Source organism: Sinohyriopsis cumingii, unplaced genomic scaffold, assembly GCF_028554795.1.
Source record: "Sinohyriopsis cumingii isolate HCF-2022 unplaced genomic scaffold, ASM2855479v2 utg000695l, whole genome shotgun sequence".
NCBI classification, from domain to species: Eukaryota; Metazoa; Mollusca; class Bivalvia; order Unionida; family Unionidae; genus Sinohyriopsis; species Sinohyriopsis cumingii.
The window spans coordinates 3,500,978-3,526,614 of NW_028315924.1; the positions used below are offsets into that span (position 1 = coordinate 3,500,978).

Here is a 25,637-nt window from a genome sequence, read left to right on the forward strand (position 1 = left end):
CCACTGATGGTGACATACCTTACTATGCCAGAGGTTTCAGTGAGAAATCTGTCCATCCAATTAGGCCCTTGTAGTGGCCAGTACTGCTGATAGCAAAGCCAGATTGGGACTCAGCTCAGTGACTGTGACAAAGCTCGTTCAAATCAACCATACTCAGATATGACCATGGAATGGACTGAATTTAGCTTTAAGGCCACAATCGAGGATATTTTAGTGTGTTGGCAGCTTCTGAATGCCCTCCACAACAGACGGTAAGTTCAAGCAACCATAGATTTTGAGGAGGAGGAAAAGACACTATCCTTCCAACTCCTTCCCCAGTTGGCTAAAATTAAGGAGATCTATGACTGGCTTTCAAGTAAAATTGTTGATCCAGGAAATTCCAGGGCTTTCTTTTCAGAAAGCCAAGTCCCAGTGACATTGTCATCTTGCTGATATAAAACTGTGCATCCTCAATGTTAAATTTAACCCCATTAGCAATATTCCGACTTGCAGAAACATCCGACCATAGCCACGCTTGGGAGGTGATGTCCAGTATCACTAGGGACATCAACCGGACAGCTCACCATACCATGGCCATTGCCTTGATGGCTTTGGCCAACTTAGACCAGATATGTTATGACATGTCTGCTGTTCATGTTGCACAAACCTCATCATATCCTTGTTGTACAGATGACTCTGAGTCACCATTGCATTTGGGAGGAATAGTTGAAGAAGTTTGGAGACAGGCAGCTCAGGAACTGACCCTCCAACTTCATGCAGACTCAGGACAAGAGATCTTTTCAGCCAGATGTACAAAACAGGTGTTGGAGATTGTGCAAAGGCCACAATCGCCAGTGTTTTATTCAAGGCTGTTTCTTATTCAGAGGCCAAACATTGACTTGACTTGCCTCAACCAGTTCATTGTACCACCAAAATTCCAAGCAGAGATGGCAAAATCAATCACCTCTCCAGTCAAAAAGACAAGTATGCCATCAATGTCAACAAATTTTTTAATACACTTTCCTTTCCAATCTAGCTTCAAAGACATTTGAGATGAAGGGATGATACTTCATATAATTATACATCACTGAAATGTGTGTTGATGTCTGCCATAGTTGGTGATCCAATCTTCAAGTTGAATGTAATTCATTGACAGTTTCAGTTTCAGTCACATTTGACTTCTTTCTACCTTTGTTTTATGTTATCCAAACTGGTACGCCATGGTACACTTAGGTTTCTCAGTTTAATATCATCTCATGGATCACAGTCAAGATTTTTTCTTCAGGGTCAAGGTCAGTGATTAATTTGCAAAACCCTATCTCTAAACTTACACTCTAGTGATCTTTAACATTGGGCAGTCAAGCTTGGTTTGTTTCAGTGTCTGTCCAGTATCTTCACAACTGTCTTAAAAGTCATAATCAGATTTCATAATTGTGTACTTTTATTGCCTCACTAAAGTAGACAGGAGACTAAAAAAGTCACTGAATTAATTTGTTAACGGTTATTATATTTTATTATTCAGATCCTCCAGCTGTTCTGCTTTCTACATACCAGTCTATATATAATGTGACAGAAGGCATGCAGAATTTGGTTTTCAGCTGTAATATTATCGAGGCAAACCCATTGCCACAGGCAAATAGTTATAGTTGGTTCCACAAGACATCCATTATACAAGGACATACCTCATCTTCCTATACTCTTCCAAGTGTACAGAGGTCAGATGCTGGAGAGTACAGGTGTACAGCCAGAAATGATTATGGCACTACAACATCCAATTCTTTAGATCTAATTGTACAATGTAAGTGTATCCACCATCAGTACAATATAAGTGTATCCACCATCCCAACTAATATATTGTATCTCAATGTACAATGTAAGTGTATCCACCATCTGTACAATGTAAGTGTATCCACCATCTGTACAATGTAAGTGTATCCACCATCTGCACAATGTACGTGTATCCACCATCAGTGCAATATAAGTGTATCCACCATCCCAACTAATATATTGTATCTCAATGTACAATGTAAGTGTATCCACCATCTGTACAATGTAAGTGTATCAACCATCTGTACAATGTAAGTTTATCACCTTTTCAAGCAGCTAACAGCAGTGAATGTACAAAGTCATTTAATGTTAGTTTCACTAAAAGATTGATTTAAGTCCTTGTCAGTTATGCTTCACTTACATTAAAAGCTAAGAACACAAGTTTACACAAAGAACACAAGTTTACACAAAGAGCATGGGTACACAGAACACAAGTATGGTGTATTTTTTTTCCACCCAGGTCATATGCCCCAAGGCTTATGATACAAAATAAATTTTTGTTGAACTTGCACACATACACACGTTATAGTAAGATAAACAAAATGCTTAGTTGATAATACAATGAAAGAAACTAACTTTGTACTGTTATCATTTATTCCTCTTTATTTTTATCATGAGCATTAAAGAAAAAAATATATCCATGAACTCTGTCTATGTAGCATAGGCATCCATACTGTAGCTTGTTTCGCTTATGTCAGATAACACACAACACATTGTTCATTGATGTGAATATAGAGAAATTAATCATGTTTGGATGTACTGAAAGGTTTGAATATGTCATCTGACTGAAAACTGGATCCAACAAAACCACAAACAAGAGAGGCCAATATTATCCAATTGCTTGAAGGTATCTTCCATTCATGCATAACACAGTGTTACGTGCAAAATAACCAAGATTGTGTTATGTCAAGGTTAACTACATGACAGTATCTTAGAAATAAAAATCATTATTTGAAAACACATTCACTGTGAGTGCAAATGTATACACAAAAGTATAGAAGTATACACAAAGTACACATATATACACAAAGTTCACAAGTGCACACAAAGTTCACAAGTATACACAAAGAACACAAGTATACACAAAGTTCACAAGTATACACAAAGAACACAAGTATACACAAAGAAACCAAGTACACACAAAGTTCTCACAAGTATACACAAAGAACACAAGTACACACAAAGTTTACAAGTATACACAAAGAACACAATTATACACAAGGAACCCAAGTACACACAAAGTTCACAAGTATACACAAAGAACACAAGCACACACAAAGTTCACAAGTATACACAAAGAACACAACTATACACAAAGTTCACAAGTATACACAAAGAACACCAGTATACACAAAGTTCACAAGTATATACAAAGAACACAAGTATACACAAAGAACAATCTTGATGTAGTAATAGTAGTTATAATAACAATATTGATATTTGGTGCATGGTATTTGTTCTCAACAACAATTTTAAAGATGAACCTTTGTACAGTGGTCACCTGTTTACAAAAGTTAGTTTTATCTTTTTCCCATGAGTGGCCTCTGTTGACAGGTTTGACTATACTTAGATCTGCATACACTGATGTTGTACTTACATCATTACTTGTACAAATATAATTGACTTGTAAGTAAGGCTGTAACATTTACATTTGTACACGATAAGTCAATAATAAGCCTTAATGTTGCATACTGATAAGTAAATAAAAGCCTTAATTTTGCTTACTGATAAGTAAATAAAAGGCCTTAATGTTACTTACTGATAAGTAAATAAAAGCCCTTAATTTTGCTTACTGATAAGTAAATAAAAGGCCTTAATGTTACTTACTGATAAGTAAATAAAAGGCCTTAATGTTACTTAATGATAAGTAAATAAAAGGCCTTAATGTTACATAATGTTACATACTGATAAGTAAATTAAAGGCCTTAATGTTGCTTACTAATAAGTCAATAAAAGGCCTTAATGTTGCTTACTGACAAGTAAATAAAAGGCCTTAATGTTACTTGCTGATAAGTAAATAAAATGCCTTAATATTACTTACTGATATGTAAAATAAAATGCCTAATGTTGCTTACTGATGAGTAATTAAAAGGCCTTAATGATACTTACTCATAAGTAAATAAAAGGCCTTAATGTTGCTTACTAATAAGTCAATAATAAGCCTTAATGCTGCCTGCTGACAAGTAAATAAAAAGCCTTAATGTTGCTTACTGATAAGTAAATAAAAGGCCTTAATGTTGCTTACTGATAAGTAAAGATAAGTCAGTAATAAGCTTTAATGTTACATACTGATAAATAAATAAAATGCCTTAATGTTGCTTACTGATAAGTAAATAAAATACTTTAATGTTACTTACTGATAAGTCAGTAATAAGCCTTATTGTTACTTACTGATAAGTAAATAAAATACCTTAATGTTACATACTGATAAGTCAATAAAAGGCCTTAATGTTACTTACTGATATGTAAAATAAAAGGCCTTAATGATACCTATTGATAAGTAATTAAAATGCCTTAATGATACTTACTGATATGTAAAATAAAAGTCCCTAATGATACTTACTGATAAGTAATTAAAAGGCCTTAATGATATTTACTGATAAGTAATTAAAAGGCCTTAATGATACTTACTGATAAGTAATTAAAAGGCCTTAATGATACTTACTGATAAGTAAATAAAAGGCCTTAATGTTGCTTACTGATAAGTAAATGAAAAGTTTTAATGTTGCACTCTGATGAAATTTCAGGTTATGGGTAGGTCATTAAAGCAGAATGTCTTGTCTTACAGAACTTTGAAAATATGATGATGTGTTAGTGGGGAAGTGATTCAAAATATACTTACCATTTCTTTCTATTTTGAAGAACTACTTCATTAGAGCAGGGGTAGTGATAAGTTTTTCTACTGGCATACTCTAAGCAGGGCACTGTTTAAGCACCATGACTCAATGATTGGCATTTTGGAGAGAAATAAAGGGTTTTCATTTTAATTCCCTCCAGTCCCACTCCAAGCCACTACAGTGCAATTGAAAAACAAAAAAAGCATACAAGCTGTACTGTACCTATTCTGTTTTTGTCTCCAAAAGTTAATACTTATAGAAAGAGTCAATAGAAGTAGTCCTTAGTTGTTTTCTTTTGTAGATCCTCCCAGCATAACAGTGATTCTCACTGGATCCAGTCAGCAAAATCAGACAACTATACTAATGTGTGGGGCATTGGGTGTCCCTGCAGAGACAACCTTCTACCCATGGGTCCACATTTGGGAAGATGTGATCATCAGAACAGGTCTACAGGGCAAAACCAACTCCACTCACAGTGTACTGACTCTTGAGAGATTATCCCTGGAGAGTATGGGAACATATGTATGTACTGCTTCCAATGGAATTATGGGAATCAGTGGGATGCTTAATCAAACCGGTTTAGAAACCCTGCATGTCAAAGGTACGATTAACAATACAAAAAATGAATCGAAATTCAAATTATTCAAACACACACACACTCACAATTCTTTCTTTGAAGGACTAAAACCTTACACGATGGACTGTTGTTTTCTGTATATCATTGGCAGTTAAGTAAGCTGTTGCTGAAATGGTCATTGTTTGATAATATACTACATGAGTGCTGTCCAACCCATGGCTGATTTTAAATAGCTCACCAGAGCTCGAGCAGCTATATAGCCATTGCTTTGCAGTTTTCTGATGCAGCCCTCGGCTTCAAGAAAAATATTTTTCAGTGGCCCATGATGTCAAATAGGTTTGACAGCACTGTACTACATAAATATACTTGAGGTCATTTTCTTTATGCACCAGTTTATGCCTGTGTATAGCCTTTTAAAAAATGTATCAAAGTTTTCATTCTTGTATGATTTACCTACATACATTAGCAAGCAGTGAAAACAATCCTTCCCATCAAATTAGGACAATAGTTATTTCTGTATTTGGAGATATTGTATAGTGCAGCAATGCATTTACTTGGAAAACACATGGTCTAGAGGGTATGAAATAAAAATATTGCCACTTTGCCATCCAACAGTTTACATAGCCACTAGAGTGGCCATCTTGAAATATTGTTATAGCTACTCCATCTGAATGGATGATTACATCTACATGAGGTTTTCACTAAAAGACTTATAAGTTGTACTAGTAACTAAATGATGATGGTACCGATCTGATGCTAATCTTGCCAGTCTGATGCAAAATATGGCCACCACTGGTGAAACCTTGAAAACATTATTACTAAACAGCTTTTTATCAAGTCTAGTTGGTCCTAATGATGCATTCAGACATTCAGTATGCCTGCCACAGTAGCCATCTTGAAAATCCTATCACCGTTTCTCATGAATGAATGGTCAAATCAGCATGGAGTTTTCACTGAAAGACTTCTTATGATGTCGGGTTGGTCATGAATGCAAATGGTGCTGGTCAAAGTGGTAATATGACAACCACAATGACCATATTGAACAATCTTGCTATCACTACTTCTCCTAGATGGGTGGTCATATCTCCATCATGACTTCCCAAAGACTTTTTATCAATTGATATTAAATATAGCACTATGACATCCATCTTTAAAATCTTGTTATCATAGCTCCTCCTAGATGGGTGGTCATATCTCCATTATGACTTCCCAAAGACTTTTTATCAATTGATATTAAATATAGCACTATGACATCCATCTTTAAAATCTTGTTATCATGGCTCCTCCAGAACAGTTATATCAACATGGGGAATCCACCAGAAAACTTCATACAATGCCTTGTTGGTCCCAAATGAGATGACATTCAGTATGTCCATCACAGCAGCTAATTTTGAAAAATCATTTTGCACTCATCTCCTTCATTAACATGGTATACTATTCCGTTTACTTCCTTAGTTCATTAATTGTGGAATTTTCTAGATTTCTAGGGTAAGTAATCATTTTCCTCTTGAAATTTGGATTTTTTAATGGCATCTATCCTTCATCCAAATATAATATGAAAATAACTGGCTTCTTTGTTGACTGACTAATATTACTTGCTAAATTTTAGACCCTCTTAGAAGGTCTCACACCATCATTGTCTTAAACCAGTCATTATCATTAATAGAGTTTTGGTGGTCACACACCACTCTTGATTGGTAATAATAATAATAATGAGGACTTTGTATAGCGTCTAATCTTCAGAAGCTCTAAGTGCTTTCCAACATTAGACAACACCTATAAGATAAAAAACATATAATGATATGATTACAAAAACAAACACCATGAAATTAGAAAACACTAAAAAACATGCTAAGAATATTTAAGGTAGGAAACATTATTAGGTCTTTAAGTTTGTTCTTGCAGTTGAAATAAGTGAGTTTTGAGGGCCCTCTTGAATGTGATCACTGTGTCTTTGTGTCTAAGTTCAGTGGGCAATACATTCCACATTGCTGGGCCCTGGTATGCAAAAGAACGCTGTCCATATGACTTTGTTTTCATACTTGGAATAATGATATATGATTGTCAGAGGAGGAGCGTAAGTATCTTGCTGGTGTGTACACATGGGTGAGGTCAGATAGGTATGTTGGACTAGAGTCCGACAGTGAAACGTAGTACCGAGAACAAATTTTGTGTTTGATTCTGGATTGAATGGATAGCCAGTGTAGGGTACAAAGCAGCAGGGAGGTGTGCTCTGATCGTGGTACTCTAAGTATGATCCGAGCAGCTGTGTTTTGAACTTTTTGAAGTTTCTGGAGCAGATATTGAGATGAACCAGACAGAATTGAGTTACAATAGTCCAGTCTTGAAAGTACTAATGAACACACAAGTGTTTTAGTGGCATCAACTGAAAGATATTTGTGAATTGAGCTGATGCGTCTCAGCTCGAGATCTGCAGCCTTGCATATGTTCATGACATGTTGGTGCAATGTGAGAGTACTGTCCAGAATAACACCTAGGGTTCATACTGATTGTGTGAATTTAATGTTGGTGTTGCTGATATTTATTGCTTGAGGTAAAGGATGTGATTGAGAAAGTCTTTGTATTGTGATCAGAATGGCCTCAGTTTTATCATCATTCATCATCAACTTGTTACATGTCATCCATGATTTCACATCAGAAATGCACCTCTCTACACCTTGGATGGTAGCATCAAATTCAGTTGGGTGGCTAGATTTGTATATTTGGGTGTCATCAGCGAACAATTGGTGAGACACTGGATGATGATCTATGACACTTGAGAGCAACTGAGTGTACAGAATAAAGAGAACAGGTCCAAGAACAGACCCCTGTGCAACACCACAACATAAATCAACAGGGCTGGAGTGTATTCCATTTGCAGATACAATTTGTGTCCTGTTGACCAAATAGGACTTGAACCAGAGTAAGGCTATATCATGAATGCCAAATACATGCTGTTGATTAACCATCATAATAATAGTGTGTTGGTAGGTATCACACTACTCAATTCCATAACATGTGGACAGGCAGTATCTAACTAGTGTTTAATTGTATTTGACTGAGGACTCACACAATTCCTCCATATTTCAACTGTTTTGATTTTTGTTTATTGTTTCAGACTTTTCATTTTTGCAGCAATATTAGTTGCAGTATGAGCAAATGCAGTCATAGGAAAGCCTATTGGGATACACACAGAGTATAGGTAAATGCAGGCATTGGAAAGCCCTTTTGTGTATACACAACATTTAGGTAAATGCAGGCATAGGAAAGTCCACTGCGATACACCAAGTTTAGGTAAATGCAGGTATAGGAAAACCCTGTGGGTAAATGAGGGCATAGGTGTTATGCATATTTAATTTGCATTGTTTGTTAGTTTATTTTTTCATTTCATTATATGCTATGGAGAATTTTATGTTGGACTTGACCTTGTCAAAAATCAAGTTCATTTTCTACTTGACATGAATCATTGATTTGTTTTTATTCCATAAACAACTGATACAAAGCAAAATGTTTCATATAAGTATGGGTTAGATATTTGGATTATTATCTTGGCCATTGTGTTTACCACATTTTATATTCTAATTATAACTGAGATTGTATTTTGTAAACATTAGGAATCTAGTTTTTGTCCATTAGGTAATTTTATTTTATTTTAAAAAATGGGAAATACAAAGTGCTCATCAAAAAGTAACATTCTTGGACAAAGAGGCATGAATTTAAAGTGAAATTTGAAATAAGGATACATTTTTGGATTGTATTATGGTGATCCAACAAAAGACTACACATCACCACTACATGGGCCACCACAGGTACATCAACACTTCCAGCATTGGATTTAATTTTGGTTTTCACTAAATTTTATTCAGAACTTTAATCATTAGGACTTGTTTCTGTAATTCTAGGATTATTTGGGATTTAATTTGGAATACTGTATGCTTCTGTTTTATATGTTCACATTGTACTCTTGGGAAATGAATTATTTGTTCAATTTTTACAAATCTTGTTGCTTCTCACTCGTTTATTTTGCCTTTTTTAAGACCATAGAGTTATTATAATAGGAAAGTCCCTTGGGATAGACACAGAGTGTTGTAAATGCATGCATAGGAAAGCCCTTTGGGATAAACACAGAGTGCAGGTAAATGCAAGCATAGGAAAGACCCTTGGAATACACAGAGTGAAGCTAAATGCATGCATAGGAAAGCCCTTTGGGATAAACACAGAGTGCAGGTAAATGCAAGCATAGGAAAGACCCTTGGAATACACAGAGTGAAGCTAAATGCATGGATAGGAAAGCCCCTTATGGATAATAATAATAATAATAATGAGGACTTTGTATAGCGCCTAATCTTTAGAAGCTCTAAGCGCTTTGCAACATTAGACAACACCTATAAGATAAAAAACATATAATGATATGATTACAAAAGCAAACACCATGAAATTAGAAAACATAAAAGAACATGCAGAGAATACTTAAGGTAGGAAACATTATTAGGTCTTTAAGTTTGTTCTTGCAGTTGAAATAAGTGAATAAATGCAGGTGCAGGAAAGCCCATTGGGATATACAGCCCACCTGCATTACTAGTGTTTCTCTTTAGCTTTTAAGTACCAAAAAAGAGTGAAACCAACAAGTTTTGTAAAATTGAAAACATAATTTATGTCCCTAAAATACAAAGCAAAAAATTAAAAATAACTTACAGTATGGTGAAGAAATCCTTAATAGTCTTGAATGTTCTATGAAGTCCAAAAGTACCAAGTAATCCAAATGAGTTCCAGTTCCAGAGAATGAGATCCTTCTTTGGGTCCGTAGAGACCCAAAATAAGATTAGATCTTTGGTGGAGAAGAGAACTTCTAGGTTCCTGGAAGACATGAGATCATTCTCTTCACAGAAATATACTGTTCCTTAGACCCCAGGCAGTTGATTCAATTCATTGCTGGTGCCAGTTCACTGCAACATCTCTCCCATGAGAGGAAAGTTTAGGGCAGAGTGAGTCAAACATGCATTTCTTCATGAGGGAAGAGCAGTACCCTCTTCATGCCTGTAGTCCTGTGATGGTGACAAGCACATTGAGCCACCCAATCACCAGTCATCAGGCACTGGGCAGTGGTCTTTGAGTACTGGTCACTGTGTCATTAGAGCCCCATCAGTACATGGACAATACTCATGTTGAGATTCCCCCCTTTCACCATGCTGTTCTGCCTATTCACACCAGACTAGAGAAGGGGATCAGATCTAACCCCCTTTCCCTATGATCCCTCTTAATCTCTACAGGATGCAGTTGCATCCATTTCAGGTAATGATCTGTCTCTCCCATTTTTGAAGTCCAGGCCTTAGCCTCATAGCAGTGTTTATTCAATGTCTTGGGTTTTCGTCAATTTTATTGTCCAGCCTCCCCCATATCTGTACAATTATGCACCCAATGGGCATGCTTTCTACCTCTAGGGCATGCTTTGTACCCCCCAGGGCATGCTTTCTAACCCCCATGGCATGCTGTTTTACCAATAAAAAGTGAAAAATTATTTTGTCATTAGTACACATTCATGCTTGCCAATGTTGGCAGTGGCCATCATGTCTAGCAATGGCCAAAGTAACTAAAGACAGTACAGACTTAGATGACAATTAACATCCAATTTAAATAAGAATTAAAATGGTATTGGTTTTGGTACATTTTACCAGCTTGCCTTGTAAAGTCTTTGTCACCTGTTTGTTTAACATATTTTTGGGGTTGAAGGCACACATAGGGTAAAAAAGAAAATCAGGGTTGAATTAATGACAAAAGTGATGAGAATTATTATAACACATGCTGTTAGGTACTGAGTAAACACAAAAATTACTGGCAATTATGATGAGAATTATTGTAACCAATGCATTTAGATAATGTGTGAACACTAAAATTAAATGAGAATTATTATAACACATGCTGGTAGATAATGCGTGAACACTAAAGTTAAATGAGAATTATTATAACACATGCTGGTAGATAATGTGTGAACACTAAAATTAAATGAGAATTATTATAACACATGCTGGTAGATAATGTGTGAACACTAAAATTAAATGAGAATTATTATAACACATGCTGGTAGATAATGTGTGAACACTAAAATTAAATGAGAATTATTATAACACATGCTGGTAGATAATGTGTGAACACTAAAATTAAATGAGAATTATTATAACACATGCTGGTAGATAATGCATGAACTCTAAAGTTAATGAGATCAAGATCAGAAATGGAGAATTCCATACTGCAGCTCATTTTAAGTCAGTCACATGTTCAGATGTCAATAGTTTCATGAGTTACATCAGCACATTAAAAAATGCTTCTTACAGTGAATTAAGTGTCCAAGAAAATAGCACAGAGTACAGTGCAAACATCACAACTAAGGTAACAGAGCAGATAAGAGTATCTAATTCTTTTAGCACTATTAGTACAGCTAGTATCCTCTTTTGTACCTTTAAAATATTATGTCCACCAAATTTTGGAGGATGGGGAGTATGGTGGACACACATCACCTGTTTGTGTGGGGTACAAGAAGAATGGGTTGCCAGCTTTCTTCCCCCAAATGCTCAAGGAAAGTTGATATGCATTCTCATCTCATGCCACTAGGCTATATCTATTTCAAATGTTTTGTGTCCCTAGATTAAAAAATATAAAGTGAATAGAGCAATATTCTTCGTCTTATGGGTTAAATGTATATGTCTCCATATTTGTGTGTAAGACATCTTTTTGTATATCTAAATTATAAGACATCTTTTTTATGTCTAAAATACATTTTCATATTTTATCATTTATATGCTTGGATCATGGAATGTGAATTAAAGAATTCATATCTCCTTATCTTATCACAGTACACATTTAATTAGTGATGTGCCATATCTAAAGGTTATTGAAAGTGGTAATTTCTTTATTACAGCCTAAGAGCTGCTGTTTTAGTGTTTATTTTTTTAAAAGCAGAATATGGTTGTGTAAGCTAGGATGCACACAGGCCAAATTTACATTTTATTGTGGTGGTATTATGTTGCTTTTTAAAAAAAATTAAACAGAATTTGATACTGACCATGGTTTTATGATTGTGATGAAATTATCTTTATTATGTGAGTCGTAGGGTAATGTTTTTTTCTAAATAATTAAAGGAGGCATTTCATGGCATTAGACTGGAGCATCTGATCAATGCTTGATATCTCCAAACATCCCATCTAAACCTGGATATCTTTAAGTCTACAGTTCTGATATATCCAATCATCCCATCTAAACCTGGATATTTTTAGGTCTACAGTTCTGATATCTCCAAACATCCCATCTAAACCCGGATACCTTTAGGTCTACAGTTCTGATATCTCCAAACATCCCATCTAAACCTAGATACCTTGAAGTCTACAGTTCTGATATATCCAATCATTCCATCTAAATCTGGATACCTTTAGGTCTACAGTTCTGATATCTCCAAACATCCCATCTAAATCTGGATACCTTTAGGTCTACAGTTCTGATATCTCCAAACATCCCATCTAAATCTGGATACCTTTAGGTCTACAGTTTTGATATCTCCAAACATCCCATCTAAACCCGGATACCTTTAGGTCTACAGTTCTGATATCTCCAAACATCCCATCTAAACCCGGATAAATTTAGGTCTACAGTTCTGATATATCCAATCATCCCATCTAAACCTGGATATTTTTAGGTCTACAGTTCTGATATCTCCAAACATCCCATCTAAACCCGGATACCTTTAGGTCTACAGTTCTGATATCTCCAAACATCCCATCTAAACCTGGATACCTTTAGGTCTACAGTTCTGATATCTCCAAACATCCCATCTAAACCTGGATATTTTTAGGTCTACAGTTCTGATATCTCCAAACATCCCATCTAAACCTGGATACCTTAAAGTCTACAGTTCCAGTCTTAGAGACATTTCCTTTGTTTTTCAGGAACAGCATACATTTTTGTCAATAATGCTAGATTTGTTGAAGACATCGGTCTCACTGTCAATATGTCCATACCATTCTACAGTGATCCCGCCATTGAGAGCTTTGTCATTCAGAAAAATGGCAGAAATGTAATGAATACAAGCAGGACCATGACATATCTTTCCAAGGACATTGTAAATTATCAGTTATATAACAAGACAATCCAGCTGGATGCACAGAAGGTAAATTGTATGATTCAAAATGTGACAGTGGAAGATTTTGACACCTATACCCTTGTGCTTTCAAACTCTATTGGCATCACGTCATTCCTGTTCTGTCTGGATCCATTTGGTAAGTTGTGTATGATAACACATCTTTATTAATGTGAATAATAATAATAATAATTCTTTCTTTAATGAGGGTAGTACCACAACTGCAAAGTTGGAATACAAATGCATCTAGTATCCCTTATGACACTGAGCTGTCCTTTATCCATCCTTTCTGTTTCTTCAATTTGTTTTAGAAATATTAAACCTAGACACTGCAAACACTGAATGCAAACAACACAGTTTTTACAGCAATAGACTGTTTGATAAACCAGACAAGGACAGTGAGCAGTCTGTCTGTTTACATCAAGAGCTTCTGTTGGTTTGAAATGCCAATAAGTTGACCATGTTAGAGACCTCCTGGTGACAGTCAGTTAGAAACTTAGAAATTGATGAATGCAGTAACTACATTTTGTACACTTTTTTAATCCTTCATGCCTTTTGTTTTAAAATCAACAGGAGAGTACAAACACATAGGAGAGTGTTTATACTATAGAATGATCTATAGGGAATCATCAGTGTTGTTGGATCCTGAAAGTTCCCTTAAGGTAATATAATGGGGTAACAATTTATTCAGTATGGCACTTGAAGATTACGTATGCATTTTTGTTATCCAAACTGAGAATTGTTGAATGCAAACAACAAAAAACAATTCTCAAAACAAGTGGAGGACACAATTGCTATGGGAAGAAAACCTTCCATTCTGAAAGCATAAAAAGGAAGTAGATAGTTTTTTCTCAATATAAAGCAAACAGTGTTACAGTGAAGAACCTTACAGTGAGGGAATGTGATACTTAGTAATCATGTACTTTTTAGTCATGTTTTAGTCCATTTGGGCATGCATGGAGGGAGTGCTGTATTTAGTAATCATGTAGTATTGTCATAGTCCATTTGGGCATGCAGGGAGTGTTGTATTTAGTAATCATGTAACCTTGTCAATGTTTTGGTCCATTTAGGCATTCAGGGAATGCTGTATTTAGTAACCATGTAGCATTGTCATAGTCCATTTGGGCATGCAGGGAGTGTTGTATTTAGTAATCATGTAGCCTTGTCTGTGTTTTAGTCTATTTTGGCATGCATGGAGGGAGTGCTGTATTTAGTAATCATGTAACCTTGTCAATGTTTTGGTCCATTTAGGCATTCAGGGAATGCTGTATTTAGTAACCATGTAGCATTGTCATAGTCCATTTGGGCATGCAGGGAGTGTTGTATTTAGTAATCATGTAGCCTTGTCTGTGTTTTAGTCTATTTTGGCATGCATGGAGGGAGTGCTGTATTTAGTAATCATGTAACCTTGTCAATGTTTTAGTCCATTTAGGCATGCAGGGAGTGCTGTTTTTAGTAATCATGTAGCATTGTCATAGTCCATTTGGGCATGCAGGGAGTGCTGTATTTAGTAATTATGTAGCCTTGTCAGTGTTTTAGTCCATTTAGGCATGCAGGGAGTGCTGTATTTAGTAATCATGTAGCATTGTCAATGTTTTAGTCCATTTGGGCATGCAGGGAGTGCTGTATTTAGTAATCATGTAGCATTGTCATAGTCCATTTGGGCATGCAGGGAGTGCTGTATTTAGTAATCATGTAGCATTGTCATAGTCCATTTGGGCATGCAGGGAGTGTTGTATTTAGTAATCATGTAGCCTTGTCAATGTTTTAGTCCATTTAGGCATGCAGGGAGTGCTGTATTTAGTAATCATGTAGCATTGTCAATGTTTTAGTCCATTTGGGCATGCAGGGAGTGCTGTATTTAGTAATCATGTAGCATTGTCATAGTCCATTTAGGCATGCAGGGAGTGCTGTATTTAGTAATCATGTAGCATTGTCAATGTTTTAGTCCATTTAGGCATGCAGGGAGTGCTGTTTTTAGTAATCATGTAGCATTGTCATAGTCCATTTGGGCATGCAGGGAGTGCTGTATTTAGTAATTATGTAGCCTTGTCAGTGTTTTAGTCCATTTAGGCATGCAGGGAGTGCTGTATTTAGTAATCATGTAACCTTGTCAATGTTTTAGTCCATTTAGGCATGCAGGGAGTGCTGTATTTAGTAATCATGTAGCATTGTCATAGTCCATTTGGGCATGCAGGGAGTGTTGTATTTAGTAATCATGTAGCCTTGTCAATGTTTTAGTCCATTTAGGCATGCAGGGAGTGCTGTATTTAGTAATCATGTAGCATTGTCATAGTCCATTTGGGCATACAGGGAGTGCTGTATTTAGTAATTATGTAGCCTTGTCAGTGTTTTAGTCCATTTAGGCATGCAGGGAGTGCTGTATTTAGTAATCATGTAACCTTGTCAGTGTTATAGTCCATTTAGGCATGCAGGGAGTGCTGTATTTAGTAATCATGTAGCATTGTCAATGTTTTAGTCCATTTGGGCATGCAGGGAGTGCTGTATTTAGTAATCATGTAGCATTGTCATAGTTCATTTGGGCATGCAGGGAGTGTTGTATTTAGTAATCATGTAACCTTGTCAATGTTTTAGTCCATTTAGGCATGCAGGGAGTGCTGTATTTAGTAATCATGTAACCTTGTCAATGTTTTAGTCCATTTATGCATGCAGGGAGTGCTGTATTTAGTAATCATGTAGCATTGTCATAGTCCATTTGGGCATGCAGGGAATGTTGTATTTAGTAATCATGTAACCTTGTCAATGTTTTAGTCCATTTGTGCATGCAGGGAGTGCTGTATTTAGTAATCATGTAGCATTGTCATAGTCCATTTGGGCATGCAGGGAGTGTTGTATTTAGTAATCATGTAGCCTTGTCAATGTTTTAGTCCATTTAGGCATGCAGGGAGTGCTGTATTTAGTAATCATGTAGCATTGTCAATGTTTTAGTCCATTTGGGCATGCAGGGAGTGCTGTATTTAATAATCATGTAGCATTGTCATAGTCCATTTGGGCATGCAGGGAGTGTTGTATTTAGTAATCATGTAGCCTTGTCAATGTTTTAGTCCATTTAGGCATGCAGGGAGTGCTGTATTTAGTAATCATGTAGCATTGTCAATGTTTTAGTCCATTTGGGCATGCAGGGAGTGCTGTATTTAGTAATCATGTAGCATTGTCATAGTCCATTTAGGCATGCAGGGAGTGCTGTATTTAGTAATCATGTAGCATTGTCAATGTTTTAGTCCATTTAGGCATGCAGGGAGTGCTGTTTTTAGTAATCATGTAGCATTGTCATAGTCCATTTGGGCATGCAGGGAGTGCTGTATTTAGTAATTATGTAGCCTTGTCAGTGTTTTAGTCCATTTAGGCATGCAGGGAGTGCTGTATTTAGTAATCATGTAACCTTGTCAATGTTTTAGTCCATTTAGGCATGCAGGGAGTGCTGTATTTAGTAATCATGTAGCATTGTCATAGTCCATTTGGGCATGCAGGGAGTGTTGTATTTAGTAATCATGTAGCCTTGTCAATGTTTTAGTCCATTTAGGCATGCAGGGAGTGCTGTATTTAGTAATCATGTAGCATTGTCATAGTCCATTTGGGCATACAGGGAGTGCTGTATTTAGTAATTATGTAGCCTTGTCAGTGTTTTAGTCCATTTAGGCATGCAGGGAGTGCTGTATTTAGTAATCATGTAACCTTGTCAGTGTTATAGTCCATTTAGGCATGCAGGGAGTGCTGTATTTAGTAATCATGTAGCATTGTCAATGTTTTAGTCCATTTGGGCATGCAGGGAGTGCTGTATTTAGTAATCATGTAGCATTGTCATAGTTCATTTGGGCATGCAGGGAGTGCTGTATTTAGTAATCATGTAGCATTGTCATAGTCCATTTGGGCATGCAGGGAGTGTTGTATTTAGTAATCATGTAACCTTGTCAATGTTTTAGTCCATTTAGGCATGCAGGGAGTGCTGTATTTAGTAATCATGTAACCTTGTCAATGTTTTAGTCCATTTATGCATGCAGGGAGTGCTGTATTTAGTAATCATGTAGCATTGTCATAGTCCATTTGGGCATGCAGGGAATGTTGTATTTAGTAATCATGTAACCTTGTCAATGTTTTAGTCCATTTGTGCATGCAGGGAGTGCTGTATTTAGTAATCATGTAGCATTGTCATAGTCCATTTGGGCATGCAGGGAGTGTTGTATTTAGTAATCATGTAGCCTTGTCAATGTTTTAGTCCATTTAGGCATGCAGGGAGTGCTGTATTTAGTAATCATGTAACCTTGTCAATGTTTTAGTCCATTTAGGCATGCAGGGAGTGCTGTATTTAGTAATCATGTAGCATTGTCATAGTCCATTTGGGCATGCAGGGAATGTTGTATTTAGTAATCATGTAGCCTAGTCAATGTTTTAGTCAATTTGGGCATGCAGGGAGTGCTGTATTTAGTAATCATGTAGCCTAGTCAATGTTTTAGTCAATTTGGGCATGCAAGGAGTGCTGTATTTAGTAATCATGTAACCTTGTCAGTGTTTTAGTCCATTTAGGCATGCAGGGAGTGCTGTATTTAGTAATCATGTAGCATTGTCATAGTTCATTTCGGCATGCAGGGAGTGTTGTATTTAGTAATCATGTAACCTTGTCAATGTTTTAGTCCATTTAGGCATGCAGGGAGTGCTGTATTTAGTAATCATGTAACCTTGTCAATGTTTTAGTCCATTTATGCATGCAGGGAGTGCTGTATTTAGTAATCATGTAGCATTGTCATAGTCCATTTGGGCATGCAGGGAATGTTGTATTTAGTAATCATGTAACCTTGTCAATGTTTTAGTCCATTTGTGCATGCAGGGAGTGCTGTATTTAGTAATCATGTAGCATTGTCATAGTCCATTTGGGCATGCAGGGAGTGTTGTATTTAGTAATCATGTAGCCTTGTCAATGTTTTAGTCCATTTAGGCATGCAGGGAGTGCTGTATTTAGTAATCATGTAACCTTGTCACTGTTTTAGTCCATTTAGGCATGCAGGGAGTGCTGTATTTAGTAATCATGTAGCATTGTCATAGTCCATTTGGGCATGCAGGGAATGTTGTATTTAGTAATCATGTAGCCTAGTCAATGTTTTAGTCAATTTGGGCATGCAGGGAGTGCTGTATTTAGTAATCATGTAGCCTAGTCAATGTTTTAGTCAATTTGGGCATGCAAGGAGTGCTGTATTTAGTAATCATGTAACCTTGTCAGTGTTTTAGTCCATTTAGGCATGCAGGGAGTGCTGTATTTAGTAATCATGTAACCTTGTCAATGTTTTAGTCCATTTGGGCATGCAGGGAGTGCTGTATTTAGTAATCATGTAGCCTAGTCAATGTTTTAGTCCATTTGGGCATGCAGGGAGTGTTGTATTTAGTAATCATGTAGCCTTGTCTGTGTTTTAGTCTATTTTGGCAAGCAGGGAGTGCTGTATTTAGTAATTATGTAGCCTTGTCAATGTTTTAGTCCATTTAGGCATGCAGGGAATGTTGTATTTAGTAATCATGTAGCCTAGTCAATGTTTTAGTCCATTTGGCCATGCATGGAGGGAGTGCTGTATTTAGTAATCATGTAGCCTTGTCAGTGTTATAGTCTATTTGGACATGCAGGGAATGTTGTGTTTAGTAATCATGTAGCCTAGTCAATGTTTAAGTCCATTTGGCCATGCATGGAGGGAGTGCTGTATTTAGTAATCATGTAGCCTTGTCAGTGTTATAGTCTATTTGGACATGCAGGGAATGTTGTGTTTAGTAATCATGTAGGCTAGTCAGTGTTTTAGTCCATTTGGGCATACAGCAAGTGCTGTATTTAGTAATCATGTAGCCTTGTCAGTGTTTTAGTCTATTTGTGCATGCAGGGAATGTTGTGTTTAGTAATCATGTAGCCTTGTCAATGTTTTAGTCCATTTGGGCATGCAGGGAGTGCTGTATTTAGTAATCATATAAACTTGTCAGTGTTTTAGTCATTTTAGGCATGCAGGGAGTGCTGTATTTAGTAATCATGTAGCCCTGTCTGGGTTTTGGGTCCATTTGTGCATGCATGGAGGGAGTGCTGTATTTAGTAATCATGTAACCTTGTCAATGTTTTAGTCCATTTAGGCATGCAGGGAGTGCTGTATTTAGTAATCATGTAACCTTGTCAATGTTTTAGTCCATTTGGGCATGCAGGGAGTGCTGTATTTAGTAATCATGTAGCCTTGTCTGTGTTTTAGTCTATTTTGGCATGCAGGGAGTGCTATATTTAGTAATCATGTAACCTTGTCAGTGTTTTAGTCCATTTGGGCATGCAGGGAGTGCTGTATTTAGTAATCATGTAGCCTTGTCTGTGTTTTAGTCTATTTTGGCATGCAGGGAGTGCTGTATTTAGTAATCATGTAGCCTTGTCTGTGTTTTAGTCTATTTTGGCATGCAGGGAGTGCTGTATTTAGTAATCATGTAACCTTGTCAATGTTTTAGTCCATTTAGGCATGCAGGGAGTGCTGTATTTAGTAATCATGTAACCTTGTCAATGTTTTAGTCCATTTGGGCATGCAGGGAGTGCTGTATTTAGTAATCATGTAGCATTGTCAATGTTTTAGTCCATTTGGGCATGCAGGGAGTGCTGTATTTAATAATCATGTAGCATTGTCAATGTTTTAGTCTATTTTGGCATGCAGGGAGTGCTGTATTTAGTAATCATGTAACCTTGTCAATGTTTTAGTCCATTTGGGCATGCAGGGAGTGCTGTATTTAGTAATCATGTAACCTTGTCAATGTTTTAGTCCATTTAGGCATGCAGGGAGTGCTGTATTTAGTAATCATGTAACCTTGTCAATGTTTTAGTCCATTTAGGCATGCAGTGAGTGCTGTATTTAATAATCATGTAGCCTTGTCAATGTTTTAGTCCATTTAGGCATGCAGGGAGTGCTGTATTTAGTAATCATGTAACCTTGTCAATGTTTTAGTCCATTTAGGCATGCAGGGAATGTTGTATTTAGTAATCATGTAACCTTGTCAGTGTTTTAGTCCATTTAGGCATGCAGGGAGTGCTGTATTTAGTAATCATGTAACCTTGTCAATGTTTTAGTCCATTTGTGCATGCAAGGAGTGCTGTATTTAATAATCATGTAGCCTTGTCAATGTTTTAGTTCATTTGGGCATGCAGGGAGTGCTGTATTTAGTAATCATGTAGCATTGTCATAGTCCATTTGGGCATGCAGGGAGTGTTGTATTTAGTAATCATGTAGCATTGTCAATGTTTTAGTCCATTTAGGCATGCAGGGAGTGCTGTATTTAGTAATCATGTAACCTTGTCAATGTTTTAGTCCATTTGTGCATGCAAGGAGTGCTGTATTTAATAATCATGTAGCCTTGTCAATGTTTTAGTTCATTTTGGCATGCAGGGAGTGCTGTATTTAGTAATCATGTAGCCTTGTCAATGTTTTAGTCCATTTGTGCATGCAGGGAGTGCTGTATTTAGTAATCATGTAGCATTGTCATAGTCCATTTAGGCATGCAGGGAGTGCTGTATTTAGTAATCATGTAGCATTGTCAATGTTTTAGTCCATTTAGGCATGCAGGGAGTGCTGTATTTAGTAATCATGTAGCATTGTCATAGTCCATTTGGGCATGCAGGGAGTGCTGTATTTAGTAATCATGTAACCTTGTCAATGTTTTAGTCCATTTAGGCATGCAGGGAGTGCTGTATTTAGTAATCATGTAGCATTGTCATAGTCCATTTGGGCATGCAGGGAGTGTTGTATTTAGTAATCATGTAGCATTGTCAATGTTTTAGTCCATTTAGGCATGCAGGGAGTGCTGTATTTAGTAATCATGTAACCTTGTCAATGTTTTAGTCCATTTAGGCATGCAGGGAGTGTTGTATTTAGTAATCATGTAGCATTGTCAATGTTTTAGTCCATTTAGGCATGCAGGGAGTGCTGTATTTAGTAATCATGTAGCATTGTCAATGTTTTAGTCCATTTAGGCATGCAGGGAGTGTTGTATTTAGTAATCATGTAACCTTGTCAGTGTTTTAGTCCATTTAGGCATGCAGGGAGTGCTGTATTTAGTAATCATGTAACCTTGTCAGTGTTTTAGTCCATTTGGGCATGCAGGGAGTGCTGTATTTAGTAATCATGTAACCTTGTCAGTGTTTTAGTCCATTTGGGCATGCAGGGAGTGCTGTATTTAGTAATCATGTAACCTTGTCAATGTTTTAGTCAATTTGGGCATGCAGGGAGTGCTGTATTTAGTAATCATGTGACCTTGTCAGGGTTTTAGTCCATTTGTGCATGCATGGAGGGAGTGCTGTATTTAGAAATCATGTAGCCTTGTCCGTGTTTTAATCTATTTTGGCATGCAGGGAGTGCTATATTTAGTAATCATGTAACCTTGTCAGGGTTTTAGTCCATTTGTGCATGCATGGAGGGAGTGCTGTATTTAGAAATCATGTAGCCTTGTCTGTGTTTTAATCTATTTTGGCATGCAGGGAGTGCTATATTTAGTAATCATGTAACCTTGTCAGTGTTTTAGTCCATTTTGGCATGCAGGGAGTGCTGTATTTAGTAATCATGTAACCTTGTCAGTGTTTTATTCCATTTTGGCATGCAGTGAGTGTTGTATTTAGTAATCATGTAACCTTGTCAATGTTTTAGTCCATTTGGGCATGCAGGGAGTACTGTATTTAGTAATCATGTAGCATTGTCATAGTCCATTTGGGCATGCAGGGAGTGCTGTATTTAGTAATCATGTAGCCTAGTCAATGTTTTAGTCCATTTAGGCATGCAGGGAGTGCTGTATTTAGTAATCATGTAGCATTGTCATATTCCATTTGGGCATGCAGGGAATGTTGTATTTAGTAATCATGTAGCCTAGTCAATGTTTTAGTCCATTTGTGCATGCAGGGAGTGCTGTATTTAGTAATCATGTAGCCTTATCAGTGTTTTGTCCATTTGGAAAAGCATTTCTGCGTAAAATAAGAATTCTGTGGATGCAATGTATCCTTCATCCTATCGACCATTTGGATTTGGAATCTATTAATAGCTTCTAATCACAAAAGTTAGAACACAAATCAGCATAACAGACTTTTATGTGCACCTTTGCATTTGGCTTTTTGTCAGATGTCAGGCAGTGAGTGACTTTGGCTTCTTGATAATTTCTAGTTGAAGAATTTATAATTGGTATTATATTGCCAGAATTGTGCTGACATGCTATAATATTATATAAAGACATACTACATATCATATAGCACACAGGCTTGTTAATTTAATATCATATAATGAGTCAACTGTCACTGCCATCAATCACACTAAACTCATACTGCCATCAATCTTGCTAAACTCATACTGTTTGATGTGAATCATACCATACAATGTGTATCAGTTACTTTCGTTCCAGGTCCTCCTCTCAAGGTTCAAAGATTTTACTTCAGCAGATTCATATATGACCTGATTGAGCTGCACTTTGATGCAGGTTTTAATGGCGGTCCAGAGCAGACTTTTGTCATTGAGTACATATCAGAGACTAGTTTTGAAAATGGCTGGAAAAACATGAGTGCTTCTGAAATAAGGGAGAAAGATAGTCAATATAGATTTCCAAATGGAACTTTCTTTGTCAAGGCCACAACACCTGCTCCTGGAAGTTACATTTACAGAATGTATTCATGGAATCTGAAAGGCAGGAGTCCATTTTCAGGCAACATCACAGTTACTATTCCATATGGTATGAATATTAAATTTAAACGACATCTGTGTATAATAATAGTTATTATTTTATGTATAGTTTACAATAATTCTTAAGGGAGTTGAATCGTTCAGTTATTAGTTCATCTGTGGTAAGTACAATAGAGTTCTTTAGTCAAGCATCCTCATCAACAAATTCCTATACTCACTTCTCAAAAACTCCTTGATGGATTTTAACCAGACTTGAAAAGAAAATGCTGGCATGGAAACTGTTTTTATTTTTACAAATGGTACCATCTGTTTTAAAAAAGGACAAAGAACTGCCAGGAAAATGACTTCTTAAAAGCCACTGAAATTGAAAAACCTTTAAGCAGCTTCTTTTTCTAAACTGCTGAACAGAATTTGATCTTTTATTTTTCATCCTGTCTAGCACCATATCTTTGTTATAATTCTACTTTTGCAAATGACAGATCCTTATATTTTGCATGTTTCATTTTTCATTTGTACATATTTTTACTGTTCTTCCTTTTCTCAAATTCTCCATCAGTTTGAAAAACAATCATTATTATTCAATTTGAAGAAGTCCTTCCTGAAATCACTATGAACTTTGTGTGTCAGACTAATGTTGAACTGTACGTAGGCATCCAAAGTTAGGGTTGCTGGTCACATGGGACAGTTTTGTGTATTTGAGCTTTGTGAAGGCCTTGATCATGGTTGTTGATCACACAGGACAGTTAAGTGTAATTGAGCTTTGTGTAGGCCTCAGTCATGGTTGCTGGTCACAGAGGACAATTCTGTGTATTTGAGCTTTGCTGATCACAGAGGACAATTCTGTGTATTTGATTTCTTCAGTTTCATACCTAATTGTATGTTAAGCTATAGAGGATTTATGTTAGGGGTAATACAATACACCTGTGCCACATATTGATGATTCACAATACTGAGCGTATGATACAATACATTATCGATACACAAATCAGCTTGATGGTCTTTTCATCTTTCAAAGGTCTGTCATTGGTGGAGTGGTACCATTTTATATGTGTTGACATCTTGGTTATATTTTCAGGATATGGATTACAGAGAGACTTATCAATGTATATTTATCAGTGTACACGGAGACATTCCAAACTTGTTCCACGTGTGCAACTTAAGTACTTTGTAATCATTTAATAGCCAGTTTTGTGATAACCTTATATGTTGCTTTAAAATTAAGTTTTGATGAAAAGTTTTAGTGTCACACAGTAAATAAGCTACATTTCTGATTACTAATTATTGTTATACCCTAGACTCAAGCAAACAATACTCACCAATCAGAATTGAATATATTTCACTGAATGACACACCAGAAGTATAGCATTAAAATTCATCCCAAGTAGACAAGATACAAAGCAATAAATTATTTAAGTAAAACTGAATACTTGTTTTCAGCAGATCAATGATAAGTTGAAACGTAAACCTTCATATTAATTTCTGCTTTGTTTTTGTAATAATTAAGTCATGAACTTCAGATTAGATGGTTTATCCTTGTCTTGCAAGTCAATTTATTGATATAGTTGATGAAGACATTGCAGAAATATCTACTTAAATTTAAATTTACTACACATAACACATTTATTTCACATATGAGCCACTAAATAGATATATACAGTAATGACTCTTTGATGGATATAGAGAACAGTGTGATATGAAATTCTGGCAGAATCAGTTAAGCTAGGCAGTATGCATTCAACAGCTTGATGCTAAATATCGTACTGGCATTTAACAAATAAAGGTATAGTGTAAATGAATTGTCATGATGTATTTTTATTGTGATGGTGAGAAGAAAACTTAGCATTGATGACTGACTGACCAACAGCTTAGAAATCTGATAGTCTAGCTTCAAATTAGGACTGAATACTGTTATAATACTAATGTGGAAAACTAGGACTGAATACTGTTATAATACTAATGTGGAAAACTAGGACTGAATACTGTTATAATACTAATGTGGAAAACTAGGACTGAATACTGTTATAATACTAATGTGGAAAACTAGGACTGAATACTGTTATAATACTAATGTGGAAAACCAGGACTGAATACTGTTATAATACTAATGTGGAAAACTAGGACTGAATACTGTTATAATACTAATGTTGAAAAATATTACTGAATACTGTTATAATACCAATGTGGAAAACTAGGACTGAATACTGTTATAATACCAATGTGGAAAACTAGGACTGAATACTGTTATAATACTAATGTGGAAAACTAGGACTGAATACTGTTATAATACTAATGTTGAAAAATATTACTGAATACTGTTATAATACCAATGTGGAAAACTAGGACTGAATACTGTTATAATACTAATGTGGAAAACTAGGACTGAATACTGTTATAATACTAATGTGGAAAACTAGGACTGAATACTGTTATAATACTAATGTGGAAAACTAGGACTGAATACTGTTATAATACTAATGTGGAAAACTAGGACTGAATACTGTTATAATACCAATGTGGAAAACTAGGACTGAATACTGTTATAATACTAATGTGGAAAACTAGGACTGAATACTGTTATAATACTAATGTGGAAAACTAGGACTGAATACTGTTAT

The 25,637-nt window shown here is 36.1% G+C and overlaps 1 protein-coding gene across 3 annotated transcripts in view; it reads left to right on the plus strand.

Moving 5' to 3' along the window:
• Positions 1-25,637, plus strand: part of LOC149773302 (uncharacterized) — a 64,685-nt gene that overhangs the window by 30,206 nt on the left and 8,842 nt on the right. For all 3 annotated transcript variants that reach the window (XM_089946530.1, XM_089946532.1, XM_089946531.1), the window contains exons 6-9: positions 1,502-1,777; positions 4,945-5,244; positions 13,158-13,487; positions 22,748-23,071. In XM_089946530.1, the coding sequence (XP_089802656.1) occupies positions 1,502-1,777; positions 4,945-5,244; positions 13,158-13,487; positions 22,748-23,071 (1,230 nt within the window). The remainder of the gene's footprint in view (positions 1-1,501; positions 1,778-4,944; positions 5,245-13,157; positions 13,488-22,747; positions 23,072-25,637) is intronic.